Below are 24,701 nucleotides of genomic sequence, written 5' to 3' on the forward strand. Positions count from 1 at the left end.
TTTATTATTTTGATTTTTTAAATTTAATCTGGCAACTTGCAACGTCACTTTGACGCAAGTGGTGCGTTTAACCGAGGTAAAAATTTTAAAAATCGGCTCCTAGATAAGCCAGCCTGTAAACTATTCACTGTCCGTAACTGTACCTACTATATTTAAAAATATATTTATTCCTGTGTTTTTAGTGTTAAATGCCCTGGTCTCATAAAAACAATGCCATACCTACATGTAAAATTAAAGTTGATGATCACAGTCTAGAAATATTATCATTTCTACATTTTTTCCGGTCAATCTAAGCTAGGTATTTTTTTTCTAGGCCTGATAAGAATAGTGTGTATTTATTATTAAAATCTAATGTGTTGCATTTTTATTTTCAAACGAACAAACATCTGTGAATTATCTACCTCGACAAATCATATTTTATCGTATAGACATCTGTTTCTGGGTGCATGCTTTGTTAAATGATTTACCTCCCTCTGTTTCAGCTACTTCTCAGCGCCCTGTAATCCTGTAAAACTCTTCATAGCCTTAGCCCTTCATAGATAATATTTTAGTTAACTGTACTGATACCGAACACTCGTGGAATACCGGTCCGATTCCGACATCAGCCGATTGTAGATACAATACTCAAATATGTACTCGCTCTGATACGATTGGTACGAAGTAATCAAAGTAACGATTTGCCTCTCTGTATAGTAATCGTTACTTTCGGTATTCGTAAGTAACGAGTACTTTGTAACGAATAGTTACTTTTTCAACATCACTAATATTCAGCAGTTGAAAACACCGTGCCTACGCCGTTGATCTTAAGACTCCAGGACATACACCCCATTTACATCGCGTTAACTTTCTGAGTAAGAGGTTCCTAGTTGTTACTTTCCCTCTCGCTTTTATGCAATGTTGGGACCGGTCCAGAGTTACTCCAATATATCTAGGTTAGTCTGTGTGTTATAATGTATTACCACTCCACGCAATTTAGAGTTTTCCTTTGGCTTCTTTGTGCGAAGGTGGAAGGCGTAACCTTGGGTTTTAGAAGGCTTAGGACTCAGAGAATAGATAGGCTCAGCATAGAGAAAGTGTGGGTTGGTCGTTTTTACATATATTGTAAAGCATCTTGGTGCTAAAACACTTCCCCGTGGAAGGCCGTTCTTTTGAACTCTCCACCTACTCACTTTGCTCTCCAGCATGACGAAAAAAGTCTGTTTTGCCGTAAGGAATATACGACCTTATCTAGATGATGGTCATTGAGAGTGTTGTACAATTTGTGGAGCAATGTCTTGTGCCTTACTGTGTCATAGGCTGCTGTCAAATCTACGAAAGTAGCCCCTGCTATAAGTTGTTCTTCAGTGTGTTCTGCTAGTCAGAAATTGACCGGTGCAAGATTTGCCAGGTTTGAATCCTCCTTGTTGTGGGATGAGGTGTTTGCCGACATTTTTCTTTTCTATTCTGGCGAGGATGAGTCTCTTGTATAGTTTGAAAAAGTGACACAACAGGAAAATAAGACTGTAGTTACTGGGCAAGCTAAGGAATAGACGCTGATTATTAAGCGCCAGAAAACAAGTGTTTGGAAAGTGCTAAAAAAATCCAATGTAGTTATATGTGAGTCTAGGACAGTTAGCAAATTAGTAGCTGAGTTATTCGTTTGGTAGGTTAGGTTCTTATATGGTAGGACACCTAACTTTTCATAACAGCCTTCATAATTACAGTGAGGTGTATAAATGCATTTGTGACTGGCAACGGCGGATCCAGCAACCTTGCAAGGTGGGGGCAATGAAATACAAATTTTCTCGTGACTGGCGTACGCAGGATTCTTTTTCGGGATGGGCTGTTATGTTCTTATTCTTCATTTACCATGTCCTTTCAGAACGTTGGTTACCATCATAGGTATCTTAATTTTATTTATTGCCACCCTAAATCAACCATAAAGTTCTTCGTCCTGGTCTGCGTTTGCCTGCTATTTTCACTTGAATAATATTTTGTAGCAACTTATATTCTTATATTTGAGACCTCTCATTAAACGTCAGAATCCAGCTATCTCTTCTTGATGCTTTTTATAATCGCAGTAGTCTTGCTGAGACATTCTAGTATTGTGGAGTTTCGAATCTTCTCCATCCAAAAAAACTCTTAAAATTCTTCTATTGCACCACATTTCGAGAACCTCAAGACCATATAGATCGATTTTATTCACAGTCCAAGACTCGACACCATACAGTAAGACTGAGAACATGTAGCAGCGAAGTAGTCGGATCCTTATTGTCAATTTTAGGTCTCTGTTACATAATACTTTGGACATCCTTCTAAAAGCGGCTCTTATTCGGGGGGTTTTATTAAATGATCAAATTACCATAACATAGCACCAGCAGTTACTATTTTTATCTGGTCTCTGACATTGAATTGAATAGATGGCAATAAAATGATTTATTGTGGGACTTTTTCATTTATTATGTTCCAAAGACTTTACGATTTCAAGGATTTCTGCCATATTTATGTTTCAGTTATTCAGTTAGCAACAGGACACAAAATTCACTATTTATGTTCAATCGTAATCTCTTTCTTAAAAACAGTGTCAGTAGACACCAGGCGAGGTCTCAAGGAGGGGGCAATTGACTCCATTTACCACCCTTGGATCCGCGCCTGGTGACTGGATTGATAAAACTCTACACGTTACTAGAAATGACAAAATTGAGCAGGGAAAACTTATGGCTCATACCATCATTAGTAAAATTAGCTGATTGGTATTTTCGTAATATTTCATGTAAAAATGTGTATGATCAATTGTATAACAATGCATATGACATTATCAATTATTACATCATATATACATTTTCTTAATGTCATTTGAGACTAAGACGTCATTACTAAGAGGTTCGATATATCAGTGTAAAGCGTCACTATTTATTATTTTCATAAATAAATACTAATTTATTACTATTAGTTTCGCAAGTTTCTCATGAAATATTTCAGTAAAAAATGATTAGTTGTAAATAAATTCACCTAATAAGAAATTGGTTTTATTTATAAACCCAAAACATGCCGCCCTCCCTAGAAAAGTGATGTACAAACAATTAATTGTACTTTTGTATTTTCATATTCACACTTTTCTGTTAAAACTTGATTTTTAATGCGGTTATCATGGAAACGACACGCAATAACTTACTTTTCTTAAGTACGATTTAAATACATAGTTCAGTTTACCAAACGCTGCCCAGGTCAATTCTATGCGACGTGGGAGTTCACACGTCTGGTTATCTCTTCCCAACCGAATTTAATGTCCCAAGTACTTATAAGATGCAGTCTGCTCATTATTCATTCCATCAACAATATTACGATTTAGCACCAGATTAGTCATTATTTACGTCTTGTTGATGTTAATCTTTAGTCCGACCCACCGAATTGGCTCAACATTATTATTGCATCGACCATACGATCGGCTCTAAGGACGATGTCGTCTGTGAATCTCTGTGGTGGATATACACTATATAGACCAGGGCGCATCTGTAAAAATATTAGTACATTTGGACGTTGAGAGGTGACTCAAATTTTTTTGCAGAAATTGCTTTGAGTTAAATATTTGAGTTATCCTCCCACTCAAAAAGGTCCGGAACATTGTTTAAATAATCAAAATTTCAAAAAATGAAGGAAAATTCGATCTTGTTCTTCGTTTTTTGATTATAACTTTAAAAGTATTCATTTCCAAAAAAAGTTGTATTGCCATAAAATTTGCGTAATTAAATTTCCTACAATATAGAATTGGTTAAAAATTTAAAAAATAGTTACCCTTGTTGCAAAATAGCAATATTGCGAAAAAATCATAAAAAAACAATAATTCGCAATTTACGTTTTTCAACCATTTAGGTATTGCACTTAGGACCTTCATATTTTACACAGACAAACTTTACGATATAATAAAATAACACTGTGAATTTTATTAAGAACGAGTCAATAGATTTTGCAAAATAAATTTTGCAATCCAGCTTTCGCAAAAAAAAAACATTTTTTCAAAATGTTACAGGACTGAAACTAAAGCAGACAGCAAGTTGAATTTTTTTGCATGTAGAAGAATACTGTACCTTTCATTTTCAAAATTAAAATCAGTTAACTACCACGACATCATACATTTTTTTAAATAAACATTAATTATTGGTGCTACGCGCAGGACAGCGGATAGTTTGCTCTGATTGGGCATTCCAATGACCTTTGATAATGATTGATACATTTTAATTTTTAGTACATTTCGATAAAAATAAATTAATGTGTTTATTGCAAAATAAAAACACATACTCTGTCCTTTGAAATAACACTTTTTTTTAGCAAAAACTTTCTTTGTTCATAGATTTTAACTTAGAGAATAAAAGTTTATTATTTTTAAACATATGCATTTGTTTAAACAATATTTCACAAACAATAATAAAATTAGTTTGATTTTTGTGAAATTAAAATATTAAAATACAACAATATATAGAGTAAGAAAAAAATAATATATTAGATAAAGATTGGGAGAAATTTTGGTGGAAATCATCTTGTGTGAATCGAACACCGTTGTCCTGGGCGTAGCTTCAAAAATTAATGTTTATTTAAAAAAATTTCTGACGCCGTGGTAGTTAATCGATTTTAATTTTGCAAATTGCAAATAAAAGTAAAAAGCACTCTTCTATATGAAAAAAAAATCAACTTGCTATCTGCCTTATTTTTAGTCCTGCAACATGTATTTTTTTTGCAAAAGCTGGATTGCAAAATCTATTGAACCGATCTTAATGAAATTTACAGTATTGGTTTACTGTATCGTAAAGGTTTTCTGGGTAAAATATGAAGGTCCTAGGTGTGGCATAAATGGTTGAAAAACGTAAAATGCGAATACTTGTTTTTTATGTTTTTTTCGCAATTATTGTTATTTTGCAACAAGGGTGACTGTTTTTTAAATTATCAACTAATTCTATATTGTAGCAAATTTAATTACGCAACTTTTATGTCAGTAAAACTTTTCTTGAAAATGAATACTTTTAAAGTTATAATCAAAAAACGAAGAAAAAAATTGAATTTTTCCTTCATATTTTGACATTTTAATTATTTAAACAATGTTCCGGACCTTTTTGAGTGGGAGGATAATTCAAATATTATTTGAGTTATTTTTAAACAATTTCTGCAAAAAATTTGAGTCACCTCTTAACGTCCATCCCAAAACAGATGCGCCCTGGACTAATATTAAAATTGTTTAATACATTTTAATTAGAAATAAATTATTTAGTTTTTAATTGTTTATTTATATACAAATCGAATATTTATTTACATAAAAATCACAAAATATTGTTAAAATACAATAGCGCCAACTTGTGACTTGTTTGCTAATAAGCAGCCTCTTCGACATAAGACACAGAAAGATCATTTAGTTACTATCTGCGTTAGTTTTCTTCGTTTCATCATCTGTTGTGTTCTCTTGCGATTGCTCACCACCAGAATTGCTTCTTCGCCATTTGGCTCTTCTGTTCTGAAACCACGTTTTTACCTGCAACAAAAATAAATCTTTGTTAAAATATATTGAGTTATATGTATATTGAAAATTGAAAACGATTTTTTATATGGTAAAAGATGACTGAACTGTTGCTAGCTGCGGTAAACAAAGTCAAGATAGCCATGATAATCGCCAACATCCGGAACGAATAGGTACTTTAAGAAGAAGAATGAATGAATGATCTTAAACACATTACCTGTCTGTCTGATAAAGTTAACGATTCAGCCAAAACTTTTCTCTCCTCTGGGCTCAGGTATTTATTGGAACAGAACCTTTTCTCCAGTATGTCCGTTTGGTTCGCTGTAAAGCGTACTTGTCCACCTTTTCGTTTACTTGGACTGTACATGTATTTATATTGCATCGCATATGATAAATAGTTGTTGGCTTGATTGTCGTACGGTGAAGGTGTCCATGGTTTTTGACGATTTATCGAGCAATAATCTGAAATACAAATAAAATTATTTAAAAATGAGTTACATTTTAATATTTAGTAAGACCGTGGAGCAGCAATGACAGCATCATTAACAACAATAAGTAACAAAATTATAAAACATAATAAAATACCGTAAGAATGGAGAACGAGCGAATTAATTCTATTATTCAAAAAAGTAGATAAAACGGCTGTTTCAATTGTTGCCCATCCATCGTATTTTCCCTATTTAGCCACCTGGCCATTTGCAGACCTCGAGAAATAGCTATTTGTATAACAAGGGAGGAAAGTGCTACTTTTCCTCCCAAGAATGAAGTTTACTGCCCGACGCGTAGCGGAGGGCAGTAATCATTCAAGGGAGGAAAAGGCACTTTACTCCCATGTTATACATATGGTTTTTCCACCTTCCTCAAATAACAAGTCATTTTTTCATTTTTACTTAATTTATTTATGTAACTAACCAACAAAATTTATTAGAACTAAAACTAATAAGTAGGTACAATGTAACTGTCAACTGTCAAATATAAGTCAAATTATTAATGTAAACATTGTTAAATCAAAATAACAATTTACCGTTTTTTACCATCCTGCAAAATACAGAGTGTTTTATAAATAAACGTTAAAATGTATAGATACTTACGTAATAGAAAATAGATATTGTACAGGGCGTCAATAAGTTATATTTCATGAATGAAATACCATGACGTCACTTTTACTTTTCCTCCCTAGGGAGGAAAAGTACAACTTTGCTCCCTACAATCAGGTCCGGAAAAGTATACTTTCGGTAGAGGTAGGTGTAAAACGTATTTTTCCACCTACCTCTACCGAAAGTATACTTTTCCGGACCTGATTGTAGGGAGCAAAGTTGTACTTTTACTCCCTAGGGAGGAAAATATTTTTCCTCTCTAGGGAGGAAAAGTAAAACTGACGTCATGGTATTTCATTCGTGAAATATAACTTATTGACGCCCTGTACAATATCTATTTTCTATTACGTAAGTATCTATACATTTTAACTTTTATTTAATAACACTCTGTATTTTGCAGAATGGTAAAAAACAGTAAATTATTATTCTGATTTAACAATGTTTACATTAATAATTTGACTTATATTTGACAGTTGACAGTTATATTGTACCTACTTGTTAGTTTTAGTTCTAATAAATTTTGTTGGTTAGTTACATAAATAAAGTAAAAATGGAAAAATGATTGTTATTTGAGGAAGGTGGAAAAACCATATGTATAACATGGGAGTAAAGTGCCTTTTCCTCCCTTAAATGATTACTGCCCTCCGCTACGCGTTGGGCAGTAAACTTCATTCTCGGGAGGAAAAGTAGCACTTTCCTCCCTTGTTATACAAATAGCTATTACACACAGGTTAAAGAAGTTGGCGCATCGATGGGTCAAGTATATCAAGATAAAAGGAGATTAGGTATGTTGAGAAATAAATTGCTAGTGTCAAAGAGCACAAATTGTAATACACTGACCGGCACAGAAAACGGGCACCCCAAAAATAGGTCATTTTTGATGTCTCGTATCTACCAAACCTGTTGTCCGATTTAAGTAATTTTTTTAGTAGGCTATAGCCTTATTCTCTAACAATATCGCTATAATAATATTGTTGCTAGACAGGTAAATTGTCATTGTATACCGAGTGTACCAATCAAAAACTGGGTTTTTTTCTCAATTTTCACAACACCTTTTCAAACAGAATTTTCCACACATGTGGATGAATATTCTAGCCTTTATAAAATATTGAAATTAAAATCCAACTATACTTCAAATCCAATAGGATTGTCAGGGCAGACATTTTGTATTTCGTAAATACTTGATGGCAAGTGGCATATATTTATTTGTTTATTAGTCCTTATTTTCCCTTATTTTAAAAATGTTCACACCACCATTAAACTGCACTCGTCTCTCGTCTTAGGCCCCTCCAGAGGCTATCAATTTTGACGATACCCTGACAATCCTATTGAATTTCGACTATATAGCCCCAGGTTTTCTTAACATTGTGTTTTTTATTGGCTTATGTTTGATAATAAAAAAGTTAGGGAGTTTAACAACTAGCCATGTTCTTTACAAACTTCTCTTGACAAACTTTAAGGGGTAATTCTGCATGTAAAAATAATGACCGTTGCTTGATAAACATATGTCCGCAAATGCTTCGTTTCCGAGATACGGGATGTTGAATTTTTTTTTACAAACTAACCATTTATTTTTTGCTCTAAAACAGGTTGAGATATGCAAATGAAATTTTGCAGGTTTTAAGAGGTAGTTATTGCGCATTTTCTGACATACTACAACTAAAATTTGTATACTTATCATTGGCGTGCATGCGGGTAATATGACCCGTATGCACGCCAATGGTGAATATAAATTCTTAATTGTATGTCAAAAAATGCGGAATAACTACCTCTTCAAACCTACCAAATTTCATTTGCATATCTCAACCGGTTTTAGAGCAATAAATAAATCGTCAATTAGTAGGACAAAATTTAACATCCCGTATCTCGTAAACGAAGCATTTGCGGACATAGGTTTATCAAGCAAACAGTCATTATTTTTTCATGCAGAATTACCCCTTAAAGTTTGTCGCACTTATTTAGAAACACCCTGTATTGATAAAGAACATGGCTAGTTGTTAGTTAGTCCCTAACTTTTTTATTATCCAACATAAGCGAATGAATAAAAAACAGAATGTTAAGAAAACCTGGGGTCATAGTTGGGTTTTAATTTCAATATTTTATAAAGGCTAGAATATTCCACAGGGTGTTGTAAAAATTTAGAAAAAAACCCAGTTTGATTGGTACACCCGGTATACAATGAAAATTTACCTGTCTAGCAACAATATTCTTACAGCGATATTGTTAAAGAATAGGGCTATAACATATTAAAACAATTACTTAAATCGGGCAACAGGTTTAGGAGGTACGAGACATCAAAAATGACCCATTTTTGGGGTGCCCGTTTTTTGTGCCGGTGACTGTAAATAACGAACCCAGTCCAGAAATTGAAATCAGGAGAGGTGTTAGGGAAGGATGTGTATTATGTCTCCATTACTATTTAATGCTTCAATTACTACTAAACAAAACGAACAGTTTCTGTGAGGAATATGGACTGAAAATGAATATGAAAAAGACCAAATATATGATAATTACTAAGAAAACAAACATACAAAAATGCATACATTTGGGAAATGTACCGATAGAAAGGGTTGATAAATATAAATACCTAGGAACCTGGATTTCAGACAATAATGATCAAACAACAGAAATAATCGCCAATATAGAAACAGCAAGAAGTTTGTAAAAATGAAAACAATTCTCTGCACCAAAGACCTTAGATTAGAACTGAGAGTAAGAGCTTTGAGATGTTACGTGTTCTCATTACTGCAATATGGACTTAAAAGCTAGACATTGAAACAGGAAAACATAAATAAGTTACAGTCATTTGAAATGTGGTGTTACAGAAGGATGCTTAGAATAGCATGAACACAGAAAAAACGAACACGGAAGTATTGCGAGAAATGGGCAAAGAACATGAAATAATAAACACAATAAAAATAAGAAAGTTACAATATCTGGGACACGTAATGAGGGGACAGCGATATGAACTGCTAAGACTAATAATACAGGGAAAGACGAGGTGGCAGAGCCGTAACTACCATTGGGGCAACTGGAGCGGTGCCCCGAAGCCCCGCAGGTGCCCCTTTTTTAACCGTGCATAGAGTTTAACGAGGAAAATAAAAATATGTATTTTAAAAGCCAATCCCAACGAAATATTTTCAAATGACACAATTTTAAAAAGACCTTACAGGGGCACCCTAGAACTGAACATAAAATTTTAAGTTTTTACTTTAGACATTAGTATTTTCGACTAAAATGCAATTGGAAAAGGTCCCTTAGAAGGGGCCCCTGAGGCCTGAGCTGAGCTGGGGCTCCCGAGACCTTAGCATAAAAATTTAAATTAATACTCAGGAAATTAGTTATTTGGGCGTAATAAAACCTAAATGCCATTGGAAGTGGGGCCGATCTAAGCTGGGGCCCCCGAGACCTTTCTAAGATATAAATTGTTACTGAGGAAATTAGTTATTTTGGTGAAATAAAAACTAAAATGAAGAGTACAGGGGAAAAACAAGGAATGTCAGTTTTTCATGAATTTTGGCTTTTCTCACCATGTGATAGCAAAAACTGAGTACTATCGACTAGACTATCAATTCAGAACAATAACCAGAAAGATTAGTCTATATAAATTTTTAAAAGATTTGTTTCCAGGCGAAGGACCAGGATTGTCTGCGCGCCACTGGACAAAAATATGGAATGTTAGCAGTTTTTTGGTGCATTATTAAATTAATAAGTTAATATAGATTAATATTATATTAAGATTATAAACTAATAATTGCTAGAATCTGCTAAGAATCTCCTAAGTAGTTTTTAGATATCATAAGAATTAAACCTTTATTGGCGTTTATCTCAACATGTATAAAATGTAACATTCTTTGTTTTTCCCCTGTACTCTTCAAATGCAACCGGAATAGCGGCCCCCGGTCCCAGCTACTTTGTCTTAACCAATTTACCCCAGACCACATCTTGGTACGTGAACGGAACCACATGTACCACATATTGAAAAGAAAGGTAAGGGTAAAGATGGAATGAGCACATTGGAATCAGCCCTACCAGTACCACAGCATAATAAATCTAAGCAGTGACGGTATTCGCCTTCAAGAGTGTCACTGCTGAAGGTACCGGATATCGTTTTTTAATATCCTCGTCAAATAGGATTCTGCTCTCATTAGAGCTGTATACAATTACTTCCCGACGGTATCCTCCTTTTTGACATGTTCCTATCTTCGTAAATTTTTCTTCCACTTTTTCGATGTCGAATTTTACCACATTCATGAACTTTTCTTCCACCTTTTCAATTTTCTGTATCTCCTCAGCAATCCGATTTACCCCTTCCTGCATTTTCTCTAAATAAACCTTCATATCTTCATATTTTTTCATTCGGTTTTGAAGTTTCAAGAAATTTTCTTTTTATTGTTTCATTATATTATCTCATTTTGTTTTACTACCTATCTGTTCATTTTGTTGTTTTTCTTTTAATTTTTTTTAAGCGAATAAAAAATAAGGTGATTTCAATTTTTTTTTGTGTTGGTCAACTAAAATAGCAATATGTAGGTTCCAGAAACCCAGACCCCCCGGCAGGGGGCGCCCAGATCATCTTTGCCACGGGGCCCCTAACATCGTAGTTACGGTCCTGCGAGGCGGACTGAGTATAGGAAAAAGAAGAGTGTCCTGCTTGAAGAATTTAAGGGACTGATTTAAATGCAGTTCTATAGAACTCTTCAGAGCAGCAGTAGATGGAGTAAAGATAGTGATGATGATATCCCACGTCCGATTGGGAGACCAAACACAAAAGAAGAAGTATTTTATTGTATCCCTTATTTATTTTCCACACGCTACGTCCCTGCATAGATTTAAAATTAATTGCCATTATATTATATAACTATACAATTAAAAAACACAATTGTGCGACATACAATAGTGCACTTATCAGTGATAAAGTACGTATAAATAGATGTTAAATGTATAAAAAGTGGTTTGTAGGTAAGAAATGTACGGAACCACAAAAGTGCCATTTTTGGATTAACGCCACAATTAATCATTTCATTTATCGTGTATTACCGTGTTGAGGAAATCCGTCTGACGTGCGATAGGTAGGTAAATAGATTTAAATGATAAGTGCCTATCTTCGTGCAAAAATATATAAGTATTTTTTAAATATCAAGACATAAGAACAAAGAAAATTGTTTAGCGATTCATAGAAAAATAATCGAAAATGTCAAAACAGAAACTATAGAAATCAGAAGAGGTGTTAGACAGGGTTGCGAGTTGTCCCCATTGTTATTCAATCTGCACAGCGAAGCTGTCTTCTGCGAATCTTATGTTGTTCAAGATTTCCTAAGACACAAGATTCGCAGAAGACACCGCTGTTCTTTCAGACAGCCTAGAAGCACTGCAACTGCATTAGTAAAATAATTACATCAAATTAGTATAAAATATGGACTGTTGCTAAACAACAATGTTTAATATTAGTTTAATTTCGCTCACGCGGTATATTAGTTTTAAGATATAAACTTTTAAATTTTTTTTTAAAATTCAATTATCTGTACGAATGCCGACACCTTCTTGCAAACTAACTTTCTACACATAATCCTAATGCGTTCTTAAGAATTATAACAATGACAGTACATATTTAGAAATTCTTATCTCTCAGTTTTTGTTATCCATAATTCCCAAACAACCCAATTCACGAGAAAGACGAAAAGTAAACTTTAACCAAAAAAGGAAATTCTGAAGAAATTCGGAAGACGGTTGCGACGAAAGGGGTTGGGGGGTGTTCCTGTGTTCGGAAGGAGGACAGTTGCAAGAGCCAGACGGGACGGTCAAGAGTTGGAGCTCTCGGTTCCGCGCAAACCGGACTCTTTAATACGTGTTGAGTAACTAGTGCCAATTCTTTTTTTTATGTTTTCGTACTCATAGAGTGCGTTTATTGAGCTATCGCAAGCAAGCTATCGGCGTCCAAAATTTCGATATTGTAATTGTTTTTAGTAAATAGACTTAGTGAAAACGTTCTTTTCGCATATTTCATTTGTCCCAAAACCTTGGGTGGTCCTTCGCACAAGTATAGAAAAAGTAAAACCATTTCCCTAAGGAAAGAAAATTCAGTTTCCCAAGGGGAAAAACCAGCGACCTATGACTAGTGCGCGAAACAAAGGCACCAGGACGAAGTGTAAGGACAACAACACCTATACATCTTCGCACATGGACTACATATGAATGTTAAGAAAACCAAGTTCATGATTATTTCTAAGCAACATACTGTAGGAAGGTAGATATCGAGGGAAAACAAGTTCCCTCTCCTATCGGAGGTTGGCTATCATCACAGCTATCCGTACCTTTTTGGCGGCTGCTCTGAAAAGATCTACTGAACTACAACTATACCACTCTCTTAAGTTTCTCAGCCAGGAAATTCTTCTTCTACCTATGGACCTATGGATCTTTTTCCCCTAATTTTGCCCTGCATTATATGATAATTAATATCTCATATTTCGGACCTCTATGTTTGTTTTTTAACCAAGAGGGGTGATTCAAGTTTACCGCGCCGTAATGCTTGTTTCTAATTGGTCCAACCGCAGGCAAGTTTACTCCACTATTATTAAATTTTGACACTAATGACATTTATGAAATGTTGGCACTTCTGTCATTTTATAGCTTAATTAAGTATATCGGCGATTTTTTGTGTTTTCTGCATTATTCCTTTAATTTTTAGATTTTTAGTCTACTTTTATATAATAACAGTTGTTTTTAGAACTATTTAGCGATATGATCAACGAAAAAAGAAGATGAATTTGGTGACTTTTCTAGTAACTTTTTTGGGTATGAATCTGTCTTTTTAGTTTACTCCTCTTGGTTAAAAAATCAACATACGCTCTGAGCCTCGCTGGTGTCGCTCCTAGCGGATTAGTAATGCAACTTTTACCGGTAATTTTTAAATTTATTATTTAATTGTTATCGCTTAATATTTACAACGCCAAAAAGTAATTAAATTGTAATCGATTTTTTTAAGATTTTGCTAATCATTTTGACGTTCTATTGATGAAATATTAATTTCTTACTTCGGATACTTTCACAATTATCGTGTAGATGGCGCTAAGATTAATAGATTAATTTATAATTACATATTATGGAACATTAAAAAAACTTAAATTCATTATTTAAAACGTAAGTATATTTAAGCTAAAAATATATACCACAGCTTTGACCAACTAATATTTTTTATAATTAATGTTTTTATTTTTAATTTTAAATTAATCACTTTGACATTTAAATCAAATTTCCAGTAAACGTTTACAGACTTGTCACTACTGGCGCTCGCGAACTTTTAAATATCCCCTCTACGTACGAGCTCACAGCATATATAGTATAATGTGGCCCAAATATTTCAGCTTTCTTGTTTTGATGTTCTTTATCACCTTGCAATCCTTTTGTAGCCTTCTTGGAAATAAATAGGAAGCAAGGTAGATAAATCTGGACACGTATTGAAATTGCAAGGCAAGCATTTATAAAAATGAAAAAACATATTTTTTAATCGAGACCTTCCTTTGGCGCTGAGGGGATAAGTGCCTTAAGATGCTAAGTGTTCTCGATTTTCTTGTATGGAATAGAAAGCTGGACACTAAAAGTGGATACATAAAGAAGTTGGAAGCATTTAAGATGTGGTGCTATATAAGGATTTTGAAAATAGCATGGATCCAACGAGTTACAAAAGCCGAAGTGTTAAGAAGGCTACAAAAGAACTGCGAGGTCATCAAAGAACATCAAAACAAGAAAGCTGGTATATTTACGCAACACTACCAGAGGTGCGCAAAGGTAAAAGATCCAGGAAGACGAACAATTTCCTGGCTGAGAAACTTAATAGATTGCTATAGTTGTGGCTCGAGTAGATCTTTTCAGAGCAGCTGCCAATAAGATACGGGTATCTGTGATGATAATAGCTATAAGCTCCGACAGGAGAAAGAACTGCAAGAAGAAGAAGAAGAAAAATAATAGAACTAATTAATGAATCAAAAGTTAGAGTTGAAGATTTTCATATTCTCTAAATTAATTTGTAGATTGTTCAAATAGGAAAGATGACATGCATGTACCTATACAAATATCATAACTGTCCACTAAAATTGTGGATTAGCAACAATAATAGTGGATATTTTTAGTTCTGTTATCGATATTAAAATATAATAAAAATATGTCACATTTTTACTTAATAAAAAAAGTACCCAATAAAAGACATTTTACTAAATAAAATAAAAAAGAATAAATATTGTGTTTAATATATAAGGGGTCAGGCCACAATTATTGGTTATAATGAAAATTTCATTTTAACTAACATTTTACACTTCGATAATCTTTTTTGAAAACGATTTCTGGAGTGGATATCGAAATGTTTTAACATTAGGTACTTAAAATCTAATTTTCATTGCAATCAATTGAGTCAAGCCTATATTAGTAACACAATATTTAGACATGCTATAAGAAAACTCTGTTCAGAGTAAGAGTATAAGTCTTAACTCATTATATACGCACTCAACGTGTTAAGAAAAATCTTAAAAATAAAGTTTTAGCTATGTTTCGTTATTTTAGTACAATTCCACAAATCGTTGTACACAGCAGAGTGGCGCAGTGGAAGCGTGCTGGGCCCATAACCCAGAGGTCCGTGGATCGAAACCACGCTCTGCTAAACTTTTTTGTTTTTCTTTTAATTTTTTAGAAATCATTTTTTCATTAAAAAAATTTCATTTTATGTTTTATTTCAGATTTTTAATTTTGAAGTATAAATGTAAAGTGAAGTAGCTAAAAACAATAATTTTCCTAAAATCCGTGAATCATTATAAAAAATTACTTATTTTGCCTTTCGATTAATAAAACTGCACCAGAATTCCATTTTCACAGATAAAAAGAAAATAATATCATGGCATTATCTGAATATAAAAAAGTCCAAATATAATAAGATAATAACTAAAAAAATAAATTATACAAACAAGCATACATTTTAGAAATGTACCTACCAATAGAAAGTGTTGATAGAGGCAAATATCTGGGAATCTGGATTTCAGAAAATAATGATGAAACAACAGAAATAAGGGCCAGGATAGAAATAGCAAGAAATGTTTGGAAAAATGACAAAATAATTATCTGCAACAAAATGAACACGGAAGTATTGCGAGAATTGGACCTAATGCTCAGACAAATATTACAGGGAAAGATAAGAGGAGTAATAAGAGCTAGTGAACCCTCCGACTAACGGTCGTCCTGTAAGGCTAGAAATTTGTCTAGTGGTAATTCATAGCACACCAAGGCTAAAAACCATGACCTGGCAGGCCTCAGCGGTGCACGTGTATCTACCAGGTGAATCGAAAAGTGCATATTTAGGGGGTAAAATAAACTTTCTCCTGTAAGGTTTAAATTTAAGTATGTGTTTGAGTAAGTCATTTAGAAGAAATGTGTACAATGACAGGCGATTCTGAAGAGCATAAGACCTTTTCCAGGCGAAGGGAAAGATTAGGGGTTTTTCCTAAAATTATTCTTTTTGCATCGAACAAATTTTATTTAGGTTTTTTGAATAATTCCAAACAAAAAAGGTCTTTAGTGATTTTTCTCTTAAGTTAACAGTTTTTGTTATATAAGCGATTGAAAATTTTGAAAATTGCGAAATCGGCCATTTTTAACCCTAAATCGGACATTTATCTAAAAATTTCAATGTTGCCAAGGTACGTAGATATTCTTCAAACATTGATTGATGAAAATCCCGAAAAGGTTTTTGCAATAAAATATCGAAAACCCCTTTGTTTTTTTAATTGCTAATCAAACGGGCGCGACACTGGTATAAGTGAGGACGTTTGAGTTTGCATAAATTCATTATCTCGAGAATGGGCAAATTTCAAGAGAAATCCTCAGACAGGTAGATTTTTATTTTTGAATTAGGACTTTTTGGCATATATATAATACTAGTGACGTCATCCATCTGGGCGAGATGACGTAATCGATGATTTTTTTAAAAATAAGAGTAGGGGTTGTGTGATAGCTCATTTGAAAGGTTATTTAATTCTCTATTCACTAATATAAACATTAACATAATTATTTATACAGGGTGTACAAAACAAATTTCTTCTATTTGTCAAATTTAACCAAAGTTAATTTAATAAAAATTTTTTTTGTACACCCTGTATAAATAATATGCTAATGTTTATATTAGTGAATGGAGAATTAAATACCCTTTCAAATGAGCTATCACACAACCCCTACTCTCATTTAAAAAAATCATCAATTACTTCATCACGCTTAGATGGATGACGTCACTAGTATTATATATATGCCAAAAAGTCCTAATTTAAAAATAAAAATCAACCTGTCTAAGGATTTCTCTTAAAATTTGCCCATTCTCGAGATAATGAATTTATGCCAATTCAAACGTCCTCAAACAGTGTCGCGCCCGCGTGATTAGCAATTAAAAAACAAAGGGGTTTCCGATATCGTATTGCAAAAAACTCTTTGAGATTTCACTAATCAATGTTTAAAGACTATCTACCTACCTTGGCCACTTTGGAATTTTTAGATAAATGCCCGATTTAATGTTAAAAATGGCCGATTTCGCAATTTTCAAAATTTTCAATCGCTTATATAACAAAAAACTAATAACTTAAGAAAAAAATTACTAAAGACCTTTTCTGTTTGGAATGATTCAAAAAACTTAAAAAAAATTTGTTCGATGCAAAAAAAATAATTTTAGGAAAAACCCCTAATCTTTCCCCTCGCCTGGCAAGGTCTTATGCTCTTCAGAATCGCCTGTCATTATACACATTTCTTCTAATATGACTTACTCAAACACATACTTAAATTTAAACCTTACAGGAGAAAGTTTATTTTACCCCCTAAATTTGCACTTTTCGATTCACCTGGTAGATACACGTGCACCGCTGAGGCCTGCCAGGTCATGGTTTTTAGCCTTGGTGTGCTATGAATTATCACTAGAAAAATTTCTAGCCTTACAGGACGACCGTTAGTCGGAGGATTCACTAGCTCTTAGACTATAAGGAGTATAGGAAGAAGGAGAGTGCCATGATTGAAAAATTTAAGGGACTGTTTTAAATGCAGTTCAATAGAACTCTTCAAAGCAACGGTAGATAGAGTAAAGATAGTGATGATGATATCCAATCTCCGATTAGGAGGTGATACTTAAAGAAGAAAGAAAACGTAGGTAATTACCAATTGCGCGACAAAATTATCAATATTACCTGGACACACGGGTTAAGTTTTCTACGATTTTGTCCATTACTAAATTAAAAAGCAATGGGCTCAAGCTATATCCCCTTGTCGGATTCCTTAGTTGATTTCTACTTCCGATGTTATTAGTTCATTCTCGACTTTTATTCTGGTTTTGTTCTTCGTATTAATGTATTTAATAATTATATTTATCGTTAGTTTGCGTATCTTTTTAACAGATATTGAAAATTGGGGTCTCCGAATCTACTACCGAATATAATATGTTATATTCGTCATTCTAATCCTGAATAAATATTGATCAGGCAATAGGTAATTGCTACCATAATAAAATACGTCTAATCTCAAAGTGCATATACATATTATTACAATATCGCACAATTGATCACACTTGTAATACCCACTTGACAAGTTTATAGCAATATTGCGAACGTAATGATCGATTAAAAAACGATTATTTAGTGCCGTTAATACTATAACTAAACAAAAATTATTAATCAATCATCCCTAATTGGAAAACAATTCCTTTACTCAAAAATTTTAAACAATTTATTGCCAATAATAAGCCAATAACAAACAATATACTGCCCTATAGCCCAGTAAATGAACGGGAAATTCGGCGATACCGTGTAATTTTCAGGGGCAACTCCGAATTGCATGAAAATTTGGATTTAGGTTCTACTTACCCTCCACTTCAAAGTTGAAATTGTGCCGTTGGTTGCTTTTACTTGGGAGGTGACAGTCACCCCTTCTCGGGGATGAAAAAACATACGTTCAAGATAAAATCGGAAATGAATAAATTGACTGATTTTAAGCAACTTTTGTTCTATAGAGTTTTTTACGTAAGTCGATACTTTTTGAGTTATTTGCCATTGAAAATGTTGATTTCTCGACAAAAAAACTACGTTCTCAGACGGTTTTTCGCAAATAACTCAAAAAGTTAATATTTTATCGAAAAAAATATAATTAGCAAAAGTGTAGCTTATAAAAAACCCAAAAAAATGGTGTATCAATAAAGTCTATCAATTAAATAAAAACAAAGTTGTAGCTCATGAAAAATACGTTCTTATTCGTCTAATTCCAAATTGAATATTTCAAGGTGAAATCACCGAAAAATTAAGCACTTTTTGGGAAAAGCCCATTTAAACTTGTTTAAAGTGTTTATAAAGAGCTTTGTTTTAATTGTTAACCAAAGTTTTAGCATTAAAAATAAGCGAGTTACGCTCAAAATAAAGTTGGCCCTCTCTTTTTTTGTAAAAAAATCATGAAAATCTCGCAGTGTTTAGCTCCCCAAATGAAATTAATCGCTACCGCTTTACAAACAATTTACTTACCTATCTATTTTTTATGTGATCTGTCAGTCTCACCGGTTTTAAGTGTTTATTTCTGAAAGGATTATAATATTGAGAAAGCTTGAATGGGTCAGTAATCACGAGTGTATGCAAATTTTGAACAGCCATATCTTAACCAATTTTTGTCTTACGGAGAAACAAAATAAAACTAGCATATTTATAATAGTAAAACCTACATTTTTTTACTCTTTAAGATTTTTCTTATCACTAATACTTGTTATTTTGAAAAAATGAAATTTTTCAAAAATTCTTAGATTTTTTTTTACTGTAAAACCAAATGTTTTCAAAAATAAGCACTTCAAACCAATCAAACTTACAGATCATATAAACAATACACACATAGTTAAAATAGATGGTGAAGCCAAACGATTAATTTCATTTAGGGTGCTAAATAGAAGGAGGTTTTCACGATTTTTTTTTTAATAAAAAAAAAGGCCAACTTTTTTTTCAGTGTAACTCGTTTATTTTTTATGCTGAAAACGTTTGTAAAAAACAAATAATAAGTTTTATTCGTAAATTTAAAAATATTAATAAGGTTTTCCCGAAAAACGCTTCTTTCTTCGGTGATTTGGCGTTGAATTATTCGATTTGGAATTAGACGAATAGGAACGTATTTTTCATGAGCTACAACGTTGCTTCTACTCAATTTGTAGACTTTACTGTTGCACCATTTTTTTCGTTTCGTTATAGGCTACACTTTTGCTAAATATATTTTTTTCGATAAAATATTTACCTACTTTCTGAATTATTTGGGAAAAAACTTCTGAAAACGTAGGTAGTTTTTTTGTCGAAAAATCAACATTTTAAATCGCGAAAACTCGAAAAGTATTGACTTACGTAAAAAACTTTATAGAACAAAAGGTGCTAAAAATAAGCCAATTTATCCATTTCCGGCCTTATTTTAAACACGCGTTTTTCACCCCCCAAGAAGGGGTACATGTCACCCCCCAAGTAAAAGCAACCGACGGCACAAATTCAACTTTGAAATGGAGGGTAAGTATAACCTAAATCCAAATTTTGATGCAATTCGGAGTTGCCCCTGGAAATTACACTCCAAAATGGTCATTTATTGGGCTACTAAAAAAGGTATTAAAGATAAAAATAATATTGTTAAAAAATAAAATTACATTATTAACGCCAGTCAATGGGAGCAATAATAGGGTATTACCTCCGAATTCTATCCTACTGCATGGATTTTAATGAAATTTTGGGAATAGCCTCTACTTATCTCCTTATTCAAAGTCTACCCTATGCCGATGTGTGCTTTTATCCTGGGGGTGGTTCCCACCCATTTGAAGGGGTGGAAAATTTTTTGGTTAAAATTATCACGGAATTCGCTAGAGAACCTACTTCTAAGCAAGAACTGTTTTATATATTTTTTTAAAACTCGATACTTTTTGAGTTATTCGTGGTTGAAAATAGGCCATTTCCATTGAAACATAACATTTTTTCGAACGGTTTTTTGCGAATACAGTCGACTCTCGTTAATTCGAAACTCTAGGGACTCTTAAAATATTACGAATTATTGAGTGTTTGAAATATCAAATGGTTCGAAATTTGTGAGAGAAAATAAATAAAACTTCGAATTATTAAGTGTTGATTATTTATCAACTGTTACATATTCTATAACGATGACAAAAGTTTAGAGGTATTACATTCGTGTGCATACATACATGTATGTATTCCTAATGTGAATTAATCAATCTTTGGAAAGAACTGTATTATACTGGCTTGCTTCAAAGCTCATTGCTGCTGCTCAGACTGCTCAATAATTTTTTTAAGAGAAGATGTGCCTGAAATGCTTTTTCATCACTTTCGTTTTGTAGACAGAAGGTTTGTAAGGTATCAAATGAGGAGCTTGCTTCCTTAACTGAAACTTCTGCCAAAGGTTCTGATGTATCGTACTCATCTTCATCGTTACTTTTTTCATTCGTATCTGTCGCAGATAAAATTTCGCCATCGGTTAGTGAACCTGAGACAGCAACATCTTCATCCACTTGAACAAAGTCAGAAAAACTCACACCGCTGATGTCAACTAATGGTTCTATTGCTGGTTCTTCATCATCCAACTTTGAATTGTCGAGTGTTGGACGCCGATGAGTTCGAATTAACGCGTCTTTTTGTTATATAGTAATGATATTTTTCGTTCGAATTACCAAGTGTATAAAAATGTATTAGTTCGAAATATAAAGAGATTTTGTAGGGAACTTGTGATAACTTTGAATTATAGAGAGATTCGAATTATCGCAGGTTTGAATTAACGCGAGTCGACTGTACCCTAAAAACTATGTATCTAACTAAGAAAACTATATAAAACATTTTTGTAGCATATAAAAAGACAAAGAGACACTTGCCTTCATAAATCTTCTAGTAATAATACACAAAGAGATGTCGTAGATGAAAAGAGTTTGTTTTTTTGGTACATGCTTAAATTGGTGAATTCAACTTGAAATAACAGAGAAAAGGTCGATTTATGTGTATAATGCAACAAATACCTTTTATAGTGCTTGAAAAGACCTTTAAAATGAGCAATATTAAATGTCGATTACATTCAAACTAAGCGAGATCTGATGCAAACAAAATTGATAAATAATGTACTTTAAGAAAAAATGAGAAGTAATTTTAACCCCCATCCACCCGAATGTAAATGCATAGTTTTACTTCCGCATTACCTTTTATTATAGTGGTATTTCTATGTTCAAAAAGTTGGACGGGATTAAAATAAATGGTTTTTGAAAAAAAATAAGATAAAATATAGAGCGCATTTTTAAATTTTCTTAAAAATCTTCCTTTTTCTCCATGTAACTTGAAAATTATAAGAGATACAATAATTAAAAAGCAAAACGAAATTTTTATCTAAAAAACCCTACATTTTTGTGGGGTATCTTTTTTCGTATCTCTTATCATTTTCGAGTTACATGGAGAAAAAGGAACATTTTTAAGAAAATTTAAAAATGCGCTCTATAATTTGATCTTATTTTTTTCCATAAATATTCATTTTAAACCAGTCCAACTTTTTGAACATAGATATAACACTATGATAAAAAGTACTGTAGAAGGAAAAGATGCATTAAAATTCTGATGGATGAGGGGTTAAATACACTTCTCAATTTTTCTTAAAATACATTAGTCATCAATTTTTTTGCAGCATATGTCGTTTAGTTTGAATGTAATCGACATTTAATATTGCTCATTTTAAAGGTCTTTTCAAGCACTACAAAATGTATGTTCAGCATTATGCACCTAAAATGCACCGATTTGAGCATGCATCAAAAAACAAACTTTTCTCACCTACCATATCTCGTTTTGTATTATAACTAAAAGATTCATGATGGAATGAATCTCTTTGTTATTTTATAAGCTACAATAGTTATTTGTATAACAAGGGAGGAAAGTGCTACTTTTCCTCCCGAGAATGAAGTTTACTGCCCGACGCGTAGCGGAGGGCAGTAATCATTCAAGGGAGGAAAAGGCACTTTACTCCCATGTTATACATATGGTTTTTCCACCTTCCTCAAATAACAAGTCATTTTTTCATTTTTACTTAATTTATTTATGTAACTAACCAACAAACTTTATTAGAACTAAAACTAACAAGTAGGTACAATATAACTGTCAACTGTCAAATATAAGTCAAATTATTAATGTAAACATTAAATCAAAATAAAAAGTTACCATTCTGCAAAATACAGGGTGTTTTATAAATAAACGTTAAAATGTATAAATACTTACGTAATAGAAAGTAAATATTGTACAGGGCGTCAATAAGTTATATTTCATGAATGAAATATCATGACGTCACTTTTACTTTTCCTCCCTAGGGAGGAAAAATATTTTCCTCCCTAGGGAGGAAAAGTACAACTTTGCTCCCTACAATCAGGTCAGGAAAAGTATACTTTCGGTGGAGGTAGGTGGAAAAAATATTTTATATAATTTTTTTCGTTAGATGCATAGTTTTTAAGGTATTCGCAAAAAACCGTCCGAAAAGTTGTCATTTTTTCAATGAAAATGGTAAATTTTCAACCACGAATAACTCAAAAAGTATTGAGTTTTCAAAAAAAAATTATGGAACAGTTTTTGCTTAGAATTAGGTTATCTAGCAAGTTCCGTGCTTATTTTAACCAAAAAATTTTCCACCCCCGAGAAGGGGTGGAAACCATCCCCAAGATAAAAGCACACATCGGCATAGGGTAGACTTTGTTTCTTGAGCTATTCCCTACTTACTGTGAAAGTATCAAGTAAATCGATGTAGTAGGATGGAATTCGGAGCCAAATACCCTCATTGACTGCTCTATAACTTAAGAAAAGATTTTCTATTGAACTCAAAACCTGTCATAAGTATCCAATGGAGAATAATATATTATACCTAAGATTTCGAAATTTAGAATTAATGTCTTACCTCTATCATAAAGTGTTCTGTAGTAATTAAGGTATCCTGGATCGTAGCAAAAATGTTGATAGTTTTCCATAGGGGGGCCTCTATGGTCACTGGTTCTATAATAAGGCGAATTCAGTCTGTTTATAAGAGTCTGATGCAAAATACTTCTTTGGTCACTAAATCCTAGATTTACCGTATCACTTCTTTTCTCCACAGGGGTAAAACTTGAACTATGTTCATAACTTAAGGGTACATTCTGCCTACTATCACTAGTTTGATGTATACTATGATTATTATGATTATTATCTAGTCTTTCCAAGGAATCTTTGGTTCTCAAAATGTCGTCTATGAAAAAAGACATGGTTGATGCTTTAGATTGTGTCCGGGCAACGACTAAACCTTTAAAAGCATGTTTGCGGTGGCACGGACGTATTCCTGTGTGCGATATTGTGGAGATTTATCTTTTTGATAGGAAAAATATTAGTTGAGTTGGTATTTTAATTAACTATTTGTTGTGGTTAAAGAAATTTATACAGGGGGGGCTTAAAAAATTATTTTAATAATTTCATAAAATTTTGATTTTTAAAAGGTATTTCAATTTTCCAAAATAATAATATCACAATCAATATTGTTTAATTTTAATTATTTTTTGTTGCACAATTTATCAGAAGTATTAGATATACTTACATCCATCTTCATAATTCCCTTTGCCTTTGCAACAATTCCCTTTACTAGCATGCCCTGCTTAAGCGTCTCTCCCCAGATTTTCTGTCTTCCTCGCCTACTTTTTCCTTCCTTAATACAATAATTCTTCGTATTGGATGATTAACACTCGACATTGAACATGACTAAGTTATCTTAATCTATGCTCTCTCATTTTGGCATCAATATTGGAGCCACTCCTAGACTTCCCCTAATCAGTGGCGTAGCTGACAGGCCCGCAGGTCCCGCATGGCGGAGGGGGGCGACGTTAGGAGGGGCCCCTTAAAGCCTTCTAGCTTAAAGCTTAATACTTCTACGTTCTTTAAATTGGGAACCAAAACATATTAGGGCCCGCAAGGTGGGGAGGGGGGCGACGTTAGAAGGGGCCCCTTAAAACCTTCAAGCTTAATACTTCTACGTTCTTTAAATTGGGGACCAAAACATATTTTCCTAATAAGCATTAAAATAGGGAATTTGGAAGGAAGTAATGAAGT

At 33.1% G+C, this 24,701-nt stretch overlaps 1 protein-coding gene and 1 non-coding gene across 2 annotated transcripts; one reads left to right on the forward strand and one right to left on the reverse strand.

Annotated features, from left to right (window-relative positions):
- Window positions 1-5,234: 5,234 nt before the first annotated feature.
- LOC114332104 (homeobox protein goosecoid-like) lies at window positions 5,235-23,951 on the reverse strand. The gene is made up of 3 exons (XM_050644707.1): window positions 23,527-23,951; window positions 5,703-5,947; window positions 5,235-5,500 (listed from the first exon to the last, which is right to left on the reverse strand). The coding sequence occupies exons 1-3, from the start codon at window positions 23,864-23,866 to the stop codon at window positions 5,381-5,383; spliced, it is 705 nt and encodes a 234-aa protein (XP_050500664.1). The 5' UTR covers window positions 23,867-23,951; the 3' UTR covers window positions 5,235-5,380.
- Trnam-cau (transfer RNA methionine (anticodon CAU)) lies at window positions 15,164-15,235 on the forward strand. The gene has a single exon. It is a non-coding gene; the product is annotated as a tRNA-Met (tRNA).
- Window positions 23,952-24,701: the final 750 nt, after the last annotated feature.

This window comes from Diabrotica virgifera, chromosome 2 (assembly GCF_917563875.1).
Source record: "Diabrotica virgifera virgifera chromosome 2, PGI_DIABVI_V3a".
In the NCBI taxonomy this organism is placed as follows: Eukaryota; Metazoa; Arthropoda; class Insecta; order Coleoptera; family Chrysomelidae; genus Diabrotica; species Diabrotica virgifera.

Bases quoted from the DNA above. Each gene is read 5' to 3' on its own strand.
- LOC114332104 (XM_050644707.1), bottom strand. From the start codon at position 23,866: ATGTCTTTTTTCATAGACGACATTTTGAGAACCAAAGATTCCTTGGAA. The intron at 5,948-23,526 runs GTAAGACATTAA...TTTGTATTTCAG, and splicing joins CAGAACACTTTATGATAGAG to ATTATTGCTCGATAAATCGT. The intron at 5,501-5,702 runs GTAATGTGTTTA...TTTTTGTTGCAG, and splicing joins TAACTTTATCAGACAGACAG to GTAAAAACGTGGTTTCAGAA.